At 41.0% G+C, this 22743-nt stretch overlaps 1 protein-coding gene across 1 annotated transcript; it reads right to left on the bottom strand.

Annotated features, from left to right (window-relative positions):
- Window positions 1-217: 217 nt before the first annotated feature.
- LOC109906529 (zinc finger protein 501-like) lies at window positions 218-14122 on the bottom strand. Its single transcript, XM_020504265.2, has 2 exons — window positions 13375-14122; window positions 218-1909 (listed from the first exon to the last, which is right to left on the bottom strand). Exons 1-2 carry the CDS (start codon window positions 13676-13678, stop codon window positions 1047-1049), a joined length of 1167 nt encoding a protein of 388 aa, XP_020359854.1. The 5' UTR covers window positions 13679-14122; the 3' UTR covers window positions 218-1046.
- Between the last annotated feature and the right edge of the window lie 8621 nt (window positions 14123-22743).

The raw sequence follows: 22743 nt of genomic DNA, 5'->3' as shown, positions 1-22743 counted from the left end.
TAAGAGAGACATACAAAGATCAGCATGTGTTGATTGATTATTCAGACTTAATGAGTAAGAATTTTAAAAAGTACACTACACATCCGCATTTAAAAAGCAATTTCTTATTCAGTCATATAAACAGATTAAAAATAAGCCTGTAAATCTATAATGCGTCTACATGTAACAATACATACATGTCATAATCGACAGTTTATAATGAACGTCCACTTATGGAGCAGGCCATCCACATTTTATTTCTATTGACACAAAAGTGTTGCATTAATCAAAAAATTAACTCAATGAAACTACTAAATTCAAGAGGCTACAAGGTTAGAATCAAGAAATGCACACTCAATTCAACGATTTAGTCATTTACATTTTGCAATATCCAAATCATACAGTTGCTGTCAAATATATATAGTGCAACCAAGTAATAGCTCCGGGCTGCCAAGAACTTTGTCCATGCCATGGCTTTATTTTCTGATTTAAAATTGTAAATATATGTTTACACAAGTAAAATTGGTTCCGTAATGTTGAAAATCCCAATAGATGTGGAGACCAAAATATTCTTTCAATTTCAACTTACTTGGGAAGAAATAGGGAATTATTCAAGAAAAGTGCAAGGGTGCCTATATATTTGGCCGCAACTGTAATAGTGTTTCCAATCAAATTAACTTAGCAAATACCCAAATCATATTTCAAATTCAAGAGGTTAGAATCAAGAAATACAAAATTCCATGAATCTTGATAATCATTAAATAGACTGCATCAAGGTGCCTCACACTACAGAAATAAGAGAAAGGCTCCTGCTCCTATGAGCCGTTCTGGCTCAGAGAAGCCTAGGCTTGTGCAAGGCTACTTACTTATATAATAATTCACATTTTGCAATATCCAAATAACATAATGAACAGCATTGGAGGGTTTATACTTGTATCCAATCAATCAAAACGAAATACACATTAAAATATTTAAAATCAGATTTTTAGACATGATCACGTCTCAAGATGGAAAAAACAACAATCTAAGTAATGACTATTTCATGTGGCATAAAAAAAATACCACAGTCAAAAACATAAGTCAGAACACAACCTCTCTATTCTCTCATGTGATTTCAGGGCCTCTGACTGGGAAAATGTCTTTCCACAATGAGAACAGTGGTATGTCTTCCCCTCCTGTGTATTTGTATGTATTATTTCATGCTCTTTCAAGGCCACTAACTGGGTAAATCTCTTTCCACACAAGGAGCAGTGGTAGGTGCTATCCCCCCCTGTATGTGTCCTCTTATGCCTACTCAGGCCCCATAACTTGGTAAAACTCTTTCCACACAGGGAGCATTTGTATGGCTTTTCTCCTGTGTGGGTCCTCTCATGCAATTTCAAGGTACCTAACCACCTAAAACTCTTTTCACAGTGGGAACAGTGGTAAGGCTTCTCTCCTGTGTGTATTCTCTCATGCTGTTTCAGGCTCACTGACCCCCTAAAACTCTTTCCACAGTGGGAACAGTGGTAAGGCTTTTCTCCTGTGTGTATTCTCTCATGTGTTTTCAGGCTCACTAACCACCTAAAACTTTTTCCACACTGGGAGCATTGGTAGGGCTTCTCTTCTCTATGCGTCCTCTCGTGCCTATTCAGGTCCCCTAACTGGGTAAAACTCTTTCCACAGTGAGAACATTGGAAAGGTTTTTCTCCTGTGTGTGCCCTCTCGTGCGTTTTCAGACTACCTAACCAAGTAAAAGTCATTCCACATTGGGAGCAGTGGTATGGCTTTTCTCCAGAGTGTATTCTCTTATGTATTTTCAGGTTCCATAGCAGAGTAAAACTCTTTCCACACTGGGAGCAGTGGTGTCTTCCTGCTGATTTGGACGTCTCTGGGTCTGGTTCCCCCGAAGGACTCTTTTCGCTGTCAGAGTGACAGTCTGGCCTCTCTCCTGCCAAAGAGAATAATTAAAAAGGGACTTCATTGTCATTTTTTGTCAACAATATTCATAAATTACTCAATGTCGAAGTGGAAGAAAAAGGTCATATTTATTTTTTATGGAAAATAAATCACTAATATAACTAGATTAGATAAGTATTCAACATGTATTCAAGACATGTTAGAATCACCTTTGGCAGTGATTGAAGCTGTGAATCTTTGAGTAAGTATCTAAGAGTTTTGCACACATGGATTGTACAAAATTTGCCATTTATTCTTCACAACAATTCTTCAAGCTCTGAAGTTGGTTGATGATCATTGCTAGAAAGCCATTTTCAAGCCGATTTAAGTCAATACTGTAATTAGGCCAATCAGGAAGATTGAATGTCGTCATGGTAAGCAACTCATGGTTAGAGCGTTAGGCCAGTAACCAAAAGGTTGTTCAATCGAATCCCCGAACTGACAAGGTAAAAATCTGTCATTCTGCCCCTGAGCAAGGCAGTTAACCCACTGTTCCCCGGGTGCCGAAGACGTGGATGTCAATTAAGGAAGCTCCTTGCAACTCTCCGATTCAGAGGGGTTGGGTTAAATGCGGAAGACGCATTTAAATTGAAGGCATTCAGTTGTACAACTGACTAGGTATCCCCCTTTCCCAAATCCAGTATATTTATTTTGCCTTCTGTTTTAGGTAATTGTCCTGCTTAAAAAGGTGAATTTGTTACTCAGTGTCTGTTGGAAAGCAGACAGAACCAAGTCTTCCTCTAGGATTTTGCTTATGCTTAGCTCTATTCTGTTTCTTTTTATCCTAAAAAACTCCCTTATCCATGCCAGTGACAAGCATACCCATAACATGATGCAGTCACCACCATGCTTGTAAATATGAAGACGTGTACTCAGTGATGTGGTGTATTGGATTTGCCTCAAACATAACGCTTTGTAGTCTGGGCAAAAAGTTTATTTCTTCCCCACATTTTTTGCAGTCTAACTTAAGTGACTTATTTATTAAACAGGATGCATGTTTTGGAATATTTTTATTGTGTACAGGCTTCCTTATTTTCATTCTGTCATTTATGTTAGTATTGTGGAGTAACTACAATGCTGTTGATCCATCCTTGAGCGGTTTCCTTCCTCTCAGGCAACTGAGTAAGGAAGGGCGCCTGTATCTTTGTAGTGGCTGGTTGTATTCATACACCATCCAAAGAGTAATTAATAACTGCACCAAGCATCCTGAGACCATTCATGTGTGGGGTTGCTTCTCAGCCAAGGGAGTGGGCGCACTCACAATTTTGCCTAAGAACCCAGCCATGAATAAAGAATGGTACCAACAAATCCTCAGAGATCAACTTCTCCCAACCATCCAGGAACAGTTTGGTGACAAACAATGCCTTTTCCAGCATGATGGAGCACCTTGTCATAAGGCAAAAGTGATAACTAAGTGGCTCTGGGAACAAAACATCGATATTTTGGTCCATGGCCAGGAAACTCCCCATACCTTAATCTCATTGAGAACTCGTGGTCAATCCTCAAGAGGCGGGTGAACAAAAAAAAAAAAACTATTCTGACAAACTCCAAGCATTGATTATGCAAGAATGGGCTGCCATCAGTCAGGATGTGGCCCAGAAGTTGATTGACAGCATGCCAGGGCGGATTGCAGAGGTCTTGAAAAAGAAGGGTCAACACTGCAAATATGGACCCTTTGCATCAACTTCATGTAATTGTCAATAAAGGCCTTTGACATTTATGAAATGCTTGTAATTATACTTCAGTATTCCATAATAACATCTGACAAAAATATCTAAAGAAACTGAAGCACCAAACTTTGCGGAAATAAATTAAATTTGTGTTCTCAAAACTTTTGGCCGCGACTGTACAGTGTAGAATTATAGTGAAGACATCAAAACTATTAAATAACACATATGGAAGCCATAGAAAGAGGAGTGAGAGGCCCCAGTGCACAACTGAGCAAGAGGACAAGTACATTAAAGTGTCTACTTTGAGAAACAGACGCCTCACAAGTCCTCAACTGGCAGCTTCATTAAATAGTACCCGCAAAACACCAGTCTCAACATCAACAGTGAAGAGGTGACTCTGGGATGCTGGCCTTCTAGGCAGAGTTGCAAAAAAAATGCCATATCTCAGACTGGCCAATAAAAGATTAAGATGGGCAAAAGAACAGACACTGGACAGAGGAACTCTGCCTAGAAGGCCAGCATCCTGGAGTCACCTCTTCACTGTTGATGTTGAAACTGGTGTTTTGCAGGTACTATTTAATGAAGCTGCCAGTCCTTTACAAACATGTCAAACAATGTATGGAATCAATCGTTAGGATGTTTTTAACATAAAACATCAATAATGTTCCAAAATCAATAATGTTCCATGTTCCAATGTTCCAACCGGAGAATCCGTTTGTCTTCAGAAAGGCACTGGAACGAGAGGAAACTCTGTCGGGAGCGCACGTCATGAGACCAAGGCTCTCTGCCAGACCACTGACTCAAACAGGTCTCATGAGCCCCTAATTTATAGTAGAATCCTCATTCAACTTTCAAAAGACGGTTGACATCTAATGGAAGCCCTAGGAAGTGCAACCTCATCCATATCTCAATGTGTACTCAGTAGGCCAAGCTTTGAAAAACTACAAGCCTCATATGTGGTTGGATTTTTCTCAGGTTTTCGCCTGCCATATGAGTTCTGTTATACTCACAGACATCATTCAAACAGTTTTAGAAACTTCAGTGTTTTCTATCCAATACTAATAATAATATGCATATATTAGCATCTGGGACAGAGTAGGAGGCAGTTCACTCTGGGCACGCTATTCATCCAAAAGTGAAAATGCTGCCCCCTATCCCAAAAAGGTTAAGCAGGTTCTTAATTTCACCATTTCAGCGGCCTATTGACAGGTGTCGTTTTTATATTCAAAGTCAACAGTGTTTTCTTTGCTTCAATAGAGTGATCAGGGATGTGCAACTATAGTTTTCCTTCTCAGAAAATACATTAGTGCAACACATTCTGCAGAAAATTGCTTAATTTTAAACAGATGACAACAGAAGTACAATGATATTTGTCTGGCAGCCACAATAAATTAGTAAATGAGCTTAAAATGAAAAAGCAAAGTATTTTGTGCAAAAACAATGCATGGCCATTATACACTATACATACAAAGGTACATGGACACCCCTTCAAATTAGTGGATTCAGCGATTTCAGCCACACCCATTACCGACAGGTGTATAAAAATCAGGCACACAGCCATGCAATAGCCATAGACAAAAATTGGCAATAGAATGGCCTTACTGAAGAGCTTAGTGACTTTCAGCGTGGAAGAGTCATAGGATGCTACCTTTCCAACAAGTCAGTTCGTCAAATATCTGCCCTGCCAGTGCTGCCCCAGTCATCTGTAAGTGCTGTTATTGTGAAATGGAAACGTCTAGGAGCAACAACAGCTCGACTGCAAAGTGGTAGGCTACACAAGCTCAAGACAGCACCAACAAGTGCCGAACTGCATAGCACGTAAAAAAGTATTTGGTTGCAACACTCACTACCGAATTCCAAACTGCTTCTGAAAGCAACGTCAGCACAAGAACTGTTCGTCGGGAGCTTCATGAAATGGGTTTCCATGGCCGAGCAGGGGCACAAGCCTAAGATCACCATGCACAAAACTAAGCGTCGGCTGGAGTGGTGTAAAGCTCGCCGCCATTAGACTCTGGAGCAATGGAAAGGCGTTCTTTGGAGTGATGAATCACGCTTCACCATCTGGCAGTCCAAAGTACAAATCTTTGTTTGGCGGATACCAGGAGGACGCTACCTGCCCGAATGCATAGTGCCAAATGTAAAGTTTGGTGGAGGAGGAACAATGGTCTGGGGATGTTTTTCAGGGTTAGGGTTAGGACCCTTAGTTCCAGTGAAGGGAAATCTTAACGCTACCGCATACAATGACATTCTAGACATTTCTGTGCTTCCAACTTTGTGGCAACAGTTTGGGGAAGGCCCTTTCCTGATTCAGCATGTCAGTGCCCCCGTGCACAAAGTGAGGTCCAGAAATGGTTTGTCGAGATCGGTGTAGAAGAACTTGACTGGCCTGCACAGAACCCTGACCTCAACCCCATCGAACACCTTTGGGATAAATTAGAATGCCGACTGTGAGCAAGGCCTAATCACCCAACATCAGTGTCCGACCTTACTAATGCTCTCGTGGCTGAATGGAAGAAAGTCCCTGCAGCAATGTTCCAACATCTAGTGGAAAGCCTTCCCAGAAGAGTAAAGAATGTTATAACAAAGGAGGAACCAAATACATATTAATGTCCATGATTTTGGAATGGGATGTTTGACGAGCAGGTGTCCACATACTTTTGGTCATGTAGTATATTTGTAATGCTTATCATAGAAAGAAAGTAGCCAGCTACATTTCCTAATGTTTTGCTTAAAGTTAATCTTGAATTTTACCAGAGGAAAGTTGGCTGGCTGGCTACACTCAGTCGGAACGCTGTCTGCTGATAGCAACTTATGTGAGCGGCGCTGAAGAGAGGAGTGGAGCACGCCCAATTTGACTGGAGCATGGAGCGAGATTCGCAAAGGCAGGAGTGTCAGCCTTCTAGCACAGTAGCGACGCAGGGCATGCCCGGCCAAGCATTTGTAGTCTACTTGTGTGCTGCTATAGCCCCTTGCTTTAGCTATTGTCATCTAGTATGCTAAATATTTTCATAAAGAAACTGATAAAACACACAGGAGAAAAATCAAGGTGACTTACAAATGAGGAGGAGTACTGTAAGAGCAATAGAGGGAGTGTGGTGATGTAGTGTCCACAATTACAGAATTATTGTGGAATCTGAAAAGACAGGTACCCCGAAAGCATGATGGTTTACTTACTACGTGCACATTCTAACAGAAAGGAACGAGGTGGGTCGCTAGCAAGTGTGTCATTGTAGCAAAGTATTTATAAACAGAAAATCTGACCTCTTAAAAGTTTTGTTAATATTTGTTCTATTATCTATACCAGTGGTTCCCAACGAGGAGTACTCGGCCCCTAGGGGTACTTGGCCTATCCACACAGGGTACTTGTGAAAATTCATGAGACCATAGGCCTAAAATGCACATGAGGAGGTACTTCAGGGTACTCGGGACAGAGCAAAATTCAGTTGGTGGTACAGTAACCAAAAAAATCTAAAAATGTTGGGAACAACTCATCGATACAATAGGCTATCATTGTTTCTGGCATATATTACCTCTTTCAATGAGCTTTCTGTTTTGACTAATCCTTTTGGCCTACCAATAGAAAAATGAATAAAAAACAACTAAACAGCCCTGCCCAGCCTGGAAAAAGTGGCCCGAAGGGTGTTACGCATCCCCAGTGGCTCTGCAAGCTCTCAGAGGGTATTCTCCACTGCTGGCCTGCTTGCCAGGCACCATTGCATGAGCTTGAAGCCACAGACTCTACCCAAAAAAAGTATAATTAAAAAAGGCACTGTAGATGGTGCCTAATAAGGCATTTTTCATTTAAATTGTATTTAATTAAGTAAGTCACAGCCTACATGTGCAATTTATAGACTATTTAATACAACGAAATGTTGTTTAAATGCTGAGCGCTTTATGTCCCTGCTAGCCTAGTGTTTCGTACTCGCAAATGCTTCTCAATTTATTTATTTGTAAGCTATAGCCTTGAAATAATTGAACTAATATAGCCTAAAAAAACTATGTTCGTTCCTTCTTAGGCTACCTGTCTGGCTCCTGACCTATTTAGAGTGTTTATATTTTGAGAGGTCAGTGGAAAATCTCCAACCTGTTTAGTGCGCCTTTCTTGTTTTTCTTTTATATTGACGACGCTATTGTCCGGTTGAAATATTATCGATTATTTAGGCTAAAAACAACTTGAGGAATGATTATAAACATCGTTTGACATGTTTCTACGAACTTTACGGATACTATTTGGAATTTCCGTCTGCCTCTTGTGACCGCATTTGAGCCATTGGATTACTGAACAAAATGCGGCAACAAAATTTAGGGTTTTTTTATATAAAGAGGGACTTTACCGAACAAAATGAACATTTATTGTGTAACTGGGAGTCTTGTGAGTGCAACCATATGAAGATCATAAAAGGTAAGTGATAAATTTTATTGCTATTTCTGACTTTCGTGACTAGTCTACTTGGCTGGTAACTGTATGTAAAGTTGTGTCTGCTGGGCGCTGTCCTCAGATAACCGCATGGTTTGCTTTCGCCGTAAAGCCTTTTTGAAATCCGACACAGCGGCTGGATTAACAACAAGTTAAGCTTTATTTTGACGTATTGCACTTGTGATTTTATGAAAGTTAAATATTGATAGTCATTTAATTTGAATTTGGCACTCTGCAATTTCACCGGATGTTGTCGAGGTGGGACCTGATCCGAAAGAAGTTAACAAGAAATTTGTGGAGTGGTTGAAAAACGAGTTTTAATGACTCCAACCTAAGTGTATGTAAACTTCTGACTTCAACGGTATATTATTTTACTGCTCTAGGGATATAATTATTGTTTGGATAAGCTTATTTACTACTATGTATTGATATTTTTTCCTCCCCACTCTTTATGCGATGCGCAATGCAGAGAAAATGGGAAGAATCATCATCACTTAACTACCCTGGTGAATTATTGCAATGCTTGTTTATGTGTCAGTTAATCCCATAAGGGATGGCTTGACAATTGGCGATTTGACACAATATATTTTTTTCCCCCATTCATGTAATACTTAATAAACGTCTTTAAAAAAAAATGTTTCTAACCAAGTGGATTATTTATCTTTAGGCTCCCCGAATGGCATCTATTAATTTTATAGAGCCAACTTCATTAGATTATATATACACACCGTCCCATTCAAAGGTGCCAACCAGGTGGGATGGCGTATCATGGCAGAATGCTGTAATAGCCATGCTGGTTAAGTGTGCTTTGAAATCTAAATAAATCACAGACGATGTCACCAGCAAAAGAAACACACCATCACACCTCCTCCTCCATGCTTCACAGTGGTAACCACACATGCAGAGATCATCCATTCACCTACTCTTTGTCTCACCAAGACAACTTTGGACTCAGACTAAAGGACACATTTCCACCGGTATAATGTCCATTGCTCGTGTTTCTTGGCCCAAGTAAGTATCTTATTATGGGTGTCCTTTAGTAGTGATTTCTTTGCAGCAAATTGACCATGAAGGCCATTTGAAAAAATGGCCCCGGAAGAAATGGCAGCAGTTTTACGGGCGCCCAACCAATTGTGCTATTATGTGTTTTTTTCTGCGTGGATATGAGGACATCGAACACTCACCTCGGATTAGACAAAGATTTTTTTCTTCAACAAGCAGGACATTCTCCGAACACCCGACATGGCCAACATCCCAGTTATTTGCAAGAGGAAGAGACGCAGGTATAGAGGACACAGAGCGGGGTGCCTCATAAGGATCCGCAGAAGGCGAGAGGGAAAGCTGCCATTATTACTCACCAACATGCAAACATTGGACAATAAATTAAACGAGATAGGATCACGAATATCCTACCAACGGGACATCAAAAACTGTAATATCTTATGTTTCACGGATTCGTGGCTGAATGATGACATGGATATTCAGCTAGCAGGATATACGCTGCACCGGCAAGACAGAACAGCACACTCTAGTAAGATGAGGGCGGGCGGTCTGTGCATATTTGTAAACAACAGCAGGTGCATGAAATCTAAGGAAGTCTCTAGATTTTGCTCACCTAAAGTAGAGTATCTTGTGATAAAATGCAGACCACACTATTTGCCTAGAGAGTTTTCATCTATACTCTTTGTGGCTGTTTATTTACCACCACAGAGGAACGCTGGCACTAAGACCGCTCTCAGTCAGCTGTATAAGGAAATAAGCAAACAGGATACTGCTCACCCAGAGGCGGCGCTCCTAGTAGCCGGAGATTTTAATGCAGGGAAACTAAAATCAGTTCTACCTAATTTTATCAACATGTTACATGTGCAACCAGAGGGAAAAAAATTATAGATCACCTGCACTCCACAGACAGAAACGCGTACAAAGCTCTACCTCGCCCTCCATTTGGTAAATCTGACCACAATTCTATCCTCCTGATTCCAAAAATAAAAGCAGGAAGCACCAGTGACTCGGTCTATGAAAAAAGTGGTCAGATGAAGCAGATGCTAAACTACAGGACTGTTTTGCTATCACAGACTGGAACATGTTCTGGGATTCTTCCGATGGCATTGAGGAGTACACCACATCAGTCACTAGCTTTATCAATAAGTGCATCGAGGACGTCGTCCCCACAGTGACTGTACGTACATAACCCCAACCAGAAGCCATGGATTACAGGCAACATTCACACTGAGCTAAAGGATAGAGCCGCCACTTTCAAGGTGTGGGATTCCAACCCGGAAGCTTAAGAAATCCTACTATGCCCTCCGACGAACCATCAAACAGGCAAAGCATCAATACAGGGCTAAGATTGAATTGTACTACACCGGCTCTGATGCTTGTCTTATGTGGCAGTGCTTGCAAACTATTACAGACTACAAAGGGAAGCACAGCCAAGAGCTGCCCAGTGACACGAGCTTCCCAAATGAGTTAAATCACTTCTACGCTCGCTTTGAGGCAAGCAACACTGAGGCATGCATGTGAGCATCAGCTGTTCCGGACGACTATGATCACACTCTCCATAGCCGATGTGAGTCAGACCTTTAAACAGGTCAACATACACAAGGCTGCGGGGCCAGATGGATTACCAGGATGTGTGCTCCGGGCATGTGCTGACCAACTGGCAGGTGTCTTCACTGACATTTTCAACATGTCCCTGATTGAGTCTGTAATACCAACATGTTTAAAGCAGACCACCATAGTCCCTGTGCCCAAGAACACAAAGGCAACCTGCCTAAATGATTACAGACCCGTAGCACTCATGTCCGTAGCCATGAAGTGCTTTGAAAGTCTGGTCATGGCTCACATCAACTCCATCATCCCAGAAACCCTAGACCCACTCCAATTTGCATACTGCCCCAACAGATCCACAGATGATTCAATCTCAACTGTACTCCACGCTGCCCTTTCACACCTGGACAAAAGGAACACCTATGTGAGAATGCTATTCATCGACTACAGATCAGCGTTCAACACCATAGTACCCTCAAACCGCATCACTAAGCTAAGGCTTCTGGGACTAAACACCTCTTTCTGCAACTGGATCCTGGACTTCCTGATGGTGAGGTAGCAACACATCTGCCACACTGATCCTCAACACTGGAGCCCCTCAGGGGTGCATGCTCAGTCCCTGTACTCCCTTGTTCACCCACGACTGCATGGCCAGGCACGAATCCAACACCATCAATAAGTTTGCCGATTACACAACAGTGGTAGGCCTGATCACCGTTAACGACGAGACAGCCTATAGGGAGGAGGTCAGAGACCTGGCCGGGTGGTGCCAGAATAACAACCTATCCCTCAACGTAACCAAGACAAATGAGATGATTGTGGACTACAGGAAAAGGAGGACTGAGCACATGCCCATTCTCATCAAGAGTGCTGTAGTGGAGCAGGTTGAGAGCTTCAAATTCCTTGGTGTCCACATCACCAACAAACTAGAATGATCCAAACACACCAAGACAGTTGTGAAGAGGGCACGACAAAACCTATTCGCCCTCAGGAGACTAAAAAGATTTGGCATTGGTCCTCAGATCCTCAAAAGGTTCTACAGCTGCAACATCAAGAGCACCCTGCCTGGTACGGCAACTGCTCGGCCTCCGACCGCAAGGCACTACAGAGGATAGTGCGTACGGCCCAGTACATCACTGGGGCTAAGCTGCCTGCCATCCAGGACCTCTGTACCAGACAGCATCAGAGGAAGGCCCTAACAATTGTCAAAGAACCCAGCCACCCGTCATAGACTGTTCTCTCTACTACCGCATGGCAAGCAGTACCGGAGTGCCAAGTCTAGGACAAAGGCTTCTCAACAGTTTTCACCCCCAAGCCATAAGACTCTAATTAAATGACTACCCGGACTATTTGCATTGTGTTCCCCCCCCAACCCCTCTTTTACGCTGCTGCTACTTCACTGTTTATCATATATGAATAGTCACTTTAACCGTATCTACATGTACATACTACCACAATCAGCCCAACTAACCAGTGCCTGTATAAAGCCTCGCTACTGTTATTTTTCAGTGTTGTTTTTATTTCTTTACTTACCTTTTGTTCACCTAATACCTTTTTTATTTTATTGCACAGTTGGTTAGAGCCTGTAAGTAAGCATTTCACTGTAAGGTCTACACCTGTTGTATTCGGCGCACACGACAAATAAACTTTGATTTGATTCTCGCAGTCTCCTCTGAACAGTTAACGTTGAGATGTGTGTTACTTTAACTCTGTGAAGCATTTATTTGGGCTGCAATTTGAGGCTGGTAACTCTAATTAACTTATCCTCTGCAGCAAAGGTAACTTGGGGTCTTACTTTCCTGGGTCCGTCCTCATGAGAGCCAGTTTCATCATAGCGCTTGTTGGTTTTTGCGACTGCACTTGAAGAAACTGTCAAAGTTCTTGAAATGTTCCAGATTGACTGACCTTCATGTCCTAAAGTAATGTTGGGCTTTTCTTTCTCTTCGCTTATTTGTGATGTTCTTGCCATGATATGGACTTGGTATTTTACCAAATAGGGTAAAAAGACCACACCTAACCTTGTCACAACACAACTGATTGGCTCAAACGCATTAAGAAGGAAAGAAATTCCACAAATTAACTTTTAACAAGGCACACTGTTAATTGAAATGCATTCCAGGTGACTACCTCATGAAGCTGGTTGAGAGAATGCCAAGAGTGTGCAAAGCTGTCATCAGGGCAAAGGCTGGCTACTTTGAAGAATCTCAAATATAAAATATATTTGTATTTGTTTAACACTTTTTTGATTGCTACATGATTCCATATGTGTTATTTCATAGTTTGGATGTCTTCACTATTATTCTACAATGTAGAAAATAGTACAAATTAAGCAAAACCCTTAAATGAGTAGGTGTGTACAAACTTGACTGGTCCTGAATATATAACTTTTTCTAAATGACAAAATATTAGATCAATGTACCTCCAAATCGTTATGTTGGAGTGACTTAAAAAGTTGAGATGAGACAGATGTTTTTGTTGCGCAAGACCAGAAGTATCCAGGGAAAGTGTTGGAAGATTAGTGACAAAATGGTTGCTATGAGAATTACAAGATGGGGAGTTTAACCCCAAATTGCCCTAATGAGTAGAATTCTGTTTTCACATGCAAAGGTGATTATTATTTTCAAACATTTAAACGCGTCTGCCTTCCCAACGAAAACTCGAACATATATTTTATGGAGAAAAAAAATGTGTTTGTATGTTTCTGAAATATGCATCAGGCTGCTTTGTTGACACCATGACTGAGCTATGCAGATTACGGTTCGCCGCTTTTGCCCGTTCATGTCACGCGGTGCACTTAATCTAACCCCCTTCACTACTTACTGGTGTTAATCCGATCTCCTGTCTCTTCCGATGTGACAGTTATCTCTCCCTCCGTCTTCACTCCAAAAACTGCATCCTCCTCTTCTTTCACGGTAACATCCTCCTCTTTCACTCTGAACGTTTCTTCCTCTTGTTTCACTGTAACAGCTTCACCCTCTTCTTTTTTTACTGTGACATCCTCCTCTTGTTTCTCATCTTTTACGACAATGTTCAACCAAATACCGTCTTTCTCCGTCAAGCAGACCCCCTCTTCTTTGTCAGGGGAGGAGTAGTTTAGTGAACTCATGGTCGGGGATGTTAGCATGGGCGACTAGCCTGGTGCTATGTTATCCAGCTAACTTACTAGCAACGTATATGTGCAATTAAAGAGGGTAACTAGATATACAACAGAAATGTGTTTAAAACAAACACAGTGGCTATAAATGTAACGTCACACCGAAAACGTATAGAGATTCAAAGGTTCGTCGATGTTGGCTAGTGACTTACTAGCTTGTTGTTGTATTTGAAGAAGGGACACGTTTCACGCCACTTCATACAGCTACGACCGGAAGTGATTTTCCCTAACCCTTTCCTAGCCTCAACCTTGGCCTCCTAACCTGCTACGTAAATTATCCTAACCAGCTACGAATAAGTCACTTCCGTGTCGAATTGGCGAGGAGGAGAGAGAGGCCCAACTCGGCGGAAAAGCTGTGTCTCCCCAGCAGTTGGCGTTGTTTCGCCTACTCATGCGACCACATGTCTCGGAGTGTGCAGGAAAAGACGGCATTTTGTCCCCCAACCAAACCATGGTCCGCATGTTCTCAACAAATTCAAACACCACACATTTTGAAAACAATTGATTTGTCCCGTATTTCAGTCAGACATTCCAACCTGTCTATTTGCAGGCACGTTCCGTTTATGGAAAGATATTCTCTATATCATTAGATGTAGTAGCCTACATTTAAATGTTAAAAACTTTTCCAATCATTGTGGAGTTCTGATATTCTGTGCAGCACAAGATGAGATGTATGCCAATGTCATATGCCTATCATCAACCAATCATATTTCTGAAATCCTTTCGAGCTAAATTCCAGCTACATTTGGAGAGGCCAGTTAGGCCTCATCACTTACAAAAAAAGCGTGCTTCTGAGTAAGAGTTACAAAAGTAAGTAAATAGCTACATGAGACTGAAATATATAAGGTAATTTCATCAAATGTGTGACTGAGGTGCTATATGCGCATTAGTTGTTTATTTAGCATATTTCTTCTACTTCACTCAATCCCGTTTTAAAATTCTCCCTAGTAGTGGTGTAAAGTACTTAAATAAAAATACTGTAACGACCCTGGATAGTAAGGTAGTAAGTACTACTTAAGTAGTGTTTTGGGGTATCTGTACTGTACTTTACTTTCCTATTTATATTTTTGTCCCGTGTCCTGCAACCAAACAATTTTCCACATTTTATCAACAAATTCAACAACACATTTTGGAAGAAAAGTTGATTTATCCCATATTTATATATATATATAAATATATATATTATACTTATATATTATATATATATAATAAATATTATATATATATATATATATATATATTAGGATGTGTTTACCTAAGATTACTAGTTACGTTAAACACTTCTCCAATCATTGTGGAGATCTGTTATTCTGCGCAGTGCAAGATGAGATGTTGGTCAATGTCATATGCCTATCATCAACCAATCATATTTCTGAAATCCTTTCAGCTAAATTCCAGCTAAATTTGAAGAGGACCGTTAGGCCTCACAATTTACAAAAAGCCTGCTTATGATTAAGAGCTCTTAAATTAAGTAAATAGCCATATTATACTGAAAGATATCATTTAATAAAATGTGTGACTGAGGCTCTCTATGTGCATTAGCACCCAATCCCGTTCTCCCTACCTATCAGTGGTGTCAAGTACTTAAGTAAAATTACTTTAAAGTAGTATTAGGCTACTTAAGTAGTTTTTTGGGGTAACTTTTACTTTTGCTACACTACATTCCTAAAGAAAATATGTACTTTTTACTCCCATACATTTCCCTGACACCAAAAAGCACTTGTTAAATTTAGAATACTCAGGCAGGACAGCAATATGGACCAATTCAGGCTCCTATCAATATAATGCTTTCTAATCCTCATTGCCTCTGATCTGGCAGACTCACTAAACACAAATACTGCATTTGTTAATTATTTCTGAGTGTGCCTGTCTTCCATAAATAAAATAACAACAAGAATATCGTGCCATCTAATTAAGGAATTTGCTGTATAGCATTTCCTTTTACTGACAATTGAGTACTTCTTCCACCACTGGATTGAAGTACATTTAAAACCAGATACTTTTAGACTTTTTCTTACTCAAATAGTATTTTACTGGGTGACTTTTACTTTTATTTGAGTCATTTAATTATTATTATTATTATTATCTTTACTTTTACTTAAGTATGACAATTGGCACGTTTCTTTGGCCACTCCCATATATTCAAATAGTTTCATAAACCAGCCACACATGTGGACTCTTGTTTCTGCATCACCACATTTTGCGTGAGGAAAAATAATAGGCTAGGTGCGCTTAAATTACCTCGTTCAGAGCAGCCGGAGTGGCAAGGGTGTAGCGTCGCTACTGCTCTCCTCACAGTGGTGTTCGTTTAGTAAGTTAGAGCAATGTTGAATCAATGTCTTGGAAGATCACATAATGATGAATTAGTCAAAATGATTCATGTAGACTACACTGTCCCGCAAAATCATCCTGTTGTCCCATATTTGGATATTTGAAATGTGGTCACTCTAATGATAATTGAGGTCTGTGATATCGTTAAGATATCACATTTCCTCTGGAACACCTTAGAGGTCCTCTTCTGTCCTCTTCCAGGTGGACAGAAATCTTCTTCATCAGCAACACTGTGCTGCTCAGATGTGGGATGTTACTCAAAATGCAAACTACCGTGCTCCGAGCACGCAAATTGCCCAGGGGGGGTCGGAGTATGAGTCCAAATCAAATAATGCATAACGGAGCATGAAGGGCACTTCTCGAATGTATACTCCGTTTGTACATATTTTGAAGCATGCATCAATGACGGTGTGATGAGATAACTCTAGTGGAATACGACGATACCAGCGCTTATTTCAGAGAGCGTTCCGGAAGCAGCGCCCCCAGTGGGCAGAGCTAGGTTTATTGGATATGGACACGTTTTTAATACAAGAAAAAAGCCTCTCATTTTACAGTGGGTTCGCCATTGTTCTGTGTGTCCTAGTTATACTAATATATTTGAGACCAGTATATTGCAGTTAATTTCGTCTTTTGACTTCATAAGTAAAATATATTCGAGTAGTAAAGAGGGAAACAACGAGTCCCAGACAATTCACAATAGAACATACCGGAGGTGGCGTCGTTTACTATGTTACCTAAATTATTGCGATCATCTGGTTACCACAAGTCTTTGGACTACACTGAGCTCATTAATTAACAAAACAGACCATGGTCCACGGTTGGTCTGTGTAAATTATGCGACTATATTGGAGACAGATTTATAGCAGTGAATGTCATCTATTCATTTACTCTTACTTCTAAATAGAAGCAATATCAGACAGAGAAACTAATTGTTCTCACTTTGTGATAGAACATTCAGATGTCTGCCTGACTTTACCTGAAATATTTGAATTTTCTTGTGATCACAACAAAACTATGTAAAATTGTACCTTTATTTAACTAGGCAAGTCAGTGAAGAACAAATTCTTATTTTCAATGACTGCCTAGGAACAGTGGGTTAACTGCCTGTTCAGGGGCAGAACAACAGATTTGTACCCTGTCAGCTCGGGGGTTTGAACTTGCTACCGCCCCTTCTTCGAAGGTTTGTGTTTTCTTGCCGACCGCAATTTTCTGGATTATCTTGAGACACGAACAAAACTACTTATTTTACTCAACTAGAGATTTAAATCATTTGTTTCTTTAAAAAGATGGGCCTGGCTGACATGGGCTGTTTCCTTGCCTTATTCTCCTTGTGGTTGTAAGGGAAATTTTAATGTTTGTGCTATTCTTATAACTAATTTATGTGTTCTATTCATGTGCTGTTCTATAAACCAATTGCTGTGTTCATACAAGTGGCTGACTACAAATCCTTATTATCAGTAGCTGCAATTTGGCAGTACGCCCAGGCCTTGTTCTGAGAACAAACTAAAGATATCTCAGTTTCAAGGTCTTAGCTTAGAGAGGAGAAGCCTTGTGAGGTGTTGGTCTGTCACATGTTATGAAACAGTATTGGTCGGTTACATGAATGAAACAAAACGGTAATGATTAATAATGCCAAATCGGGCCTCCCAGGTGGCACAGTGTTTAAGGGCGCTGTACTGCAGCGCCAGCTGTGCCACCAGAGACTCTGGGTTCGCGCCCAGGCTCTGTCGTACCCGGCCGCGACCGGGAGGTCCGTGGGGCAACGCACGGCGTCGTCCGGGTTAGGGAGGGTTTGGCCGGTAGGGATATCCTTGTCTCATCGCGCACCAGCGACTCCTGTGGCGGGCCGGGCGCAGTGCACGCTAACCAAGGTTGCCAGGTGCACGGTGTTTCCTCCGACACATTGGTGCGGCTGGCTTCCGGGTTGGATGCGCGCTGTGTTAAGAAGCAGTGCGGCTTGGTTGGGTTGTATATTGGAGGACTTTCAACCTTCGTCTCTCCCGAGCCCGTACGGGAGTTGTAGTGATGAGACAAGATAGTAGCTACTAACAATTGGATACCATGAAAAAGGGGGTAAGAAATTAAAAAATATATATATATATTTTAAAAAATAATGCCAAATCATGCAAATATCACTGGTCTGTGTATAACCGTATATAATACAACTGCTGGGTCTGCCCAGGGAGAGCTCCTGATTGACACTATGGTGCATTGAGTTGGTTGGAACCTCTCCAGCATGCTGACAATAAAGAATGATTCATTTAAGATTGACTTCGAGTGTCCCTGTGAAAGATTTTGGTTATTTACCAGGTAACAAGAAGTGAAAACTATACAAGGACTGAAGCAATAGACTCCTTACTCAACTAGAGATTGAAATAAATGGCTGTTCTTTCAAAAGATGGGCCTGGCTAACGTAAAAAATACATTAAAGGGAAAGGATCCAAAGACACAGAGGCTGATTATCTTTCTGCACATCTCTTTATTTACAATGGTGGCTGCCATGGTTAACACAAATGCAGGGCAATTAATTCCTACCTGAATTGACTCAGAAAATGAACATAAGTAGGCCTACAGTATCACAGCGAGGTCAAAAAGGTGTGTGTGTGTGTGTGTTAGTCAGATTATCCAGTGTCCACAGCAACACTATTAATTATTCTCTACCCCAGTGTATGTGGTGTACTATGGTCTTGGCCATGCTCTCACTAACCCTCGTCTTTTCTCTATCTCCCCTTCCTGAGGATCTTGGAGCGCGACTGAGAAAACCCTGGCCTGACGCCTGGACGTGCCTGGCCCAATCCCTTGCCCCCCCTCTACCAGTGTGTTGCTGCCTCCACTGATTATTTCTCCCCCTCAAGTCACTGACCCACTCCCCACACACCCACAAATGTGTCTTTCTTTACTTACCATATGACTTTATGAAAAGTCGTCTGTGCATAGGGTCTTGAAGTGTGAATACTTTCTCTATTGTCATTATGGATATTATCTGACCCTGCTGGCCATTAATACTGGTATTGCCCTTTCATTGTTGAAATGGTGAATAAAGGAAGATGATGCTTTCATTTTAAATTAAAATACAATGAAGACAATGTTTTATTGAATGTATGCTTTTATACTGTATTACAACAGAGATTAGTGCAAACTGGTAGTGTGACTTCTTTCCCCAATGATTTCCTGAGGCTGAGGTACTTTGTCAGTTATCAGTTATTCCGTACCAACTCTAGATGAGGTCAAATGGCATCAACACCACACACAACTGCAATGCAACTAATTCATCTCATTGATACATGACTGTTCAGTCTGTTGAATATTTAATCAATGAAAATATGGATTTCTTGGCTAAATGAAGGTTTTATTAAATCTTCAAAAGGGACACACATACAAAATAAAGTCATTGACAGGAAAAGTAATTTACTACATAACTTATACTCACTCTTATAGCCTCTCCCATTCGTTTGCTTAGCTGGGGGAACGGGATGGAGAAATGGTTTACAATAGGCAGGGTGGGGCTCATGGCCACATAGAGCCATGACTCCTCTATTCCACATCAGTAACTCATGCAAGCAGCAAAATCTGATAAAAAATGATAAGACACCTTATGGAACAGCAGGGACTGTGAAGAGACACACACACACACATGATAACATACACATGGATTTTGTGTTGTAGATAAATGGTAGTAGAGTATGGCCTGAGGGCACACACTTAAAGGAAAATTCCACCCAAAAACTATATTTTGGTATGTTATATGAGTCCATTATTGATATAATCCCAAAATGTTTTGCTTGTCAGCAATCAAGATATGTAAGTTTCAAAATACAGAAATATGAAATGTAATGTTTTTAATTGTTGGCAGCAGCTAATGGGGATTCATAATAAATACAACAATCAGAATGCATCCCAAAGGGCACCGTATTCCGTATAACTTTTCCCTGTATAATGCATTACTTGTGACCCAAACCCTGGTCAGATCTAGTCCTGATCTAGTTGAAGTGCTGCAATGTGAAAGCAACTCTGTGTGCAAGTCCTCGTTGGTCATTGCCTGCTTCAGCCATGGGCACATCTGCTTGATCCTGATCTTCCATTGGAGGAAGCAATGCTGCTTCAGGTAGTTGTGCAGCACAGCTATAGCAATGATCACCTTGCAGCATCTTCTTAGCTTGAAACCAAGTGTATTGCGGAAATACTGGAATCAATTTTTCCATGCTCCAAACATATGCTCAACCAATCCCTTTCGTCCGGAGCTCGGTTGTATGTATCTCTGCTGCTCAGCTGTTGTGGGATTTATGTATGGAGTGAATAAAAAGTTACTCTGACCATATCCACGGTCACCAAGTAGTAGTCCACTATGTTGTCCTCTCTGAAACTGAGCACACAGAAAAATCCTTGAATCGTGAGTTGCACCTTACCAACAGGCAACTATGTTTGAAAACTCTAAATTAGGAGTGCATATATTGATGGAAAACCAGTTCTTACGGTTCCTGTACTCCTCAGCATCAGAAGTTGCTGGACACTTGATGGGAACATGACATCCATCTATACAGCCAATCACTCCTGGGAAGTGCCCATATTCATAGAATTGCACTTTATAGTTGGCTTGGCAAGCAGAATCAGGAAACTTGATGTAAAGACTCCTTAGTACACAAATGACCCTGCAGACTTTATGAACTATTCTACACACAGTTGCTTCACTGGCACCACACAAATCACCAGTTCCACGGTGAAAGATTCCAGATGCCAAAAACCTCTAAGTGATCAGAACTTGGAGAGAATCGGGTAGAGTCCTTCCTCTTTGAGACCGAGAGGAAAGTCTAGGCTCAAGCAAAGATATTCTCTCCAATGCATTTTCTTTGTACATACGAAAGCGGTCTCGAACAGCTATTTCATCAAAGTAATTTAATGGATTACTCCTATCCACAAGTACTCGTCTGGTTGGCCTCTGTAGTACATGTTGGTCTTCATTTAGATATTCCAAATAGTCCATGCTCCCTCACAAACAGAACAAGTCAGAAGTTAAACCTGACTCTTTTATGGATTAATTTAAGCTTCAATTTAGTCCTAGAGTAGCTCTAATCCTCTTTCGGCTTTGATTAATCCAGAACAGGCTAAATCTACGACTATTTTAAGATAAGACTGTGCAAGTCAGTTTGAATTATAACAGTTCAAACAGGCCTTTTATTCTGGGACAAGGCTTAAGCCTTGTCTGTGAAACCAAGACTTCGGAATGAAATGTTGTCAAGTCACATCTCATATATTGTCTGCTACGATATTTTATCTTGATACCTTAATAAACACACGCTGTGTTAATTTTGGCATGGTTACCTGCCTAAAATACCGACTGTAGTGTGCGTAAATCATAAGCCCATAGTAAATCAATAGAGAACTGGTTAGCTGCCTACTGTTAGCTAGCCAGACAGCCACAAATAATTATTAGCTAGCTACCCACGAAGAATTGACATCTACCTTGGATAACATTGGTTTTAGGTCATTTTTGCTTGTTATACTATCTGGTTAGCTACATTATTAGGATTCACAGATAGCTAGCTGACAGTTAAGAAGTAAAACATTTGCTTGGTGTATATCTTGTTTCGTCTCTATTGCCATTGTCCTGGCTAGACGGAAGGTTTTAGTGAATGGGTAAGTCCATAGTAAGGCAATAGGGATAGCTAGCTAGCCACAAAGAATTGACATCTACCTTCAAATCAAATTTTATTTGTCACATGCGCCGAAAACAACAGGTGTAGACCTTACAGTAAAATGCTTACTTACAAGCCCTTAACCAACAATGCAGTTTAAAAAATATATATAAATAAAAATAAATTAAAGTAACAGGCTGCCTTATGAGAATTCGTATGAGATCGAATAAACCCCCACTTCCTTCCATTCTGCTAGCAAATGTGCAATCTTTGGAGAATGAAATCGATGACCACGTGGAAGATTAAACTACCAACGGTACATTACAAACTGTAACATCTTACGCTTCACAAAGTCGTGGCTGAACGATGATAATATCAACATACAGCTGGCTGGTTATACGATGTACCGGCAGGATAGAACAGCGGCGTCTGATAAGACAAGGGGCGGCGGTCTATATATTTTTGTAACAAACAGCTGGTGCACGATATCTAAGGAAGTCTCGAGCTATTGCTCGTCTGAGGTAGAGTATCTCATGATAAGTTGTAGACCACACTACCTGCCGAGAGAGTTTTCATCTGTATTCTTTGTAGCTGTTTACATACTACCACAGTCAGAGGCCGGCACTAAGACAGCATTGAATGAGCTGTATTCCGGCATAAGCAAACAAAAAAAACGTTCACCCAGAGGCGGTGCTCCTGGTAGCCGGGGACTTTAATGCAGGCAAACTTAAATCTGTTTAACCAAATTTCTATCGGCATGTTACCTGTGCAACCAGAGGAAAGAGGACTCTGGACCACCTATACTCCACACACAGAGACGCATACAAAGCTCTCCCTCGCCCTCCATTTGGCAAATCTGACCATAATTCTATCCTCCTGATTCCTGCTTACAAACAAAAATGAAAGCAGGAAGCACCAGTGACTAGATCAAGAAAAAAGTGGTCAGAGGAAGCAAATGCTAAGCTACAGGACTGTTTTGCTAGCACTATACTGAAATATGTTCCAGGACTCCTCCAATGCAATTGAGGAGTACATCACATCAGACATTGGCTTCATCAATAAGTGCATCGA

The sequence above is a fragment of the Oncorhynchus kisutch genome, linkage group LG16, assembly GCF_002021735.2.
Source record: "Oncorhynchus kisutch isolate 150728-3 linkage group LG16, Okis_V2, whole genome shotgun sequence".
Taxonomy (NCBI): Eukaryota; Metazoa; Chordata; class Actinopteri; order Salmoniformes; family Salmonidae; genus Oncorhynchus; species Oncorhynchus kisutch.
This window is presented reverse-complemented; position numbering and strand designations above follow the sequence as displayed.

Bases quoted from the DNA above. Each gene is read 5' to 3' on its own strand.
- LOC109906529 (XM_020504265.2), bottom strand. From the start codon at position 13,678: ATGCTAACATCCCCGACCATGAGTTCACTAAACTACTCCTCCCCTGAC. The intron at 1,910-13,374 runs GTAAGTAGTGAA...TCTCTTTGGCAG, and splicing joins AGGAGATCGGATTAACACCA to GAGAGAGGCCAGACTGTCAC.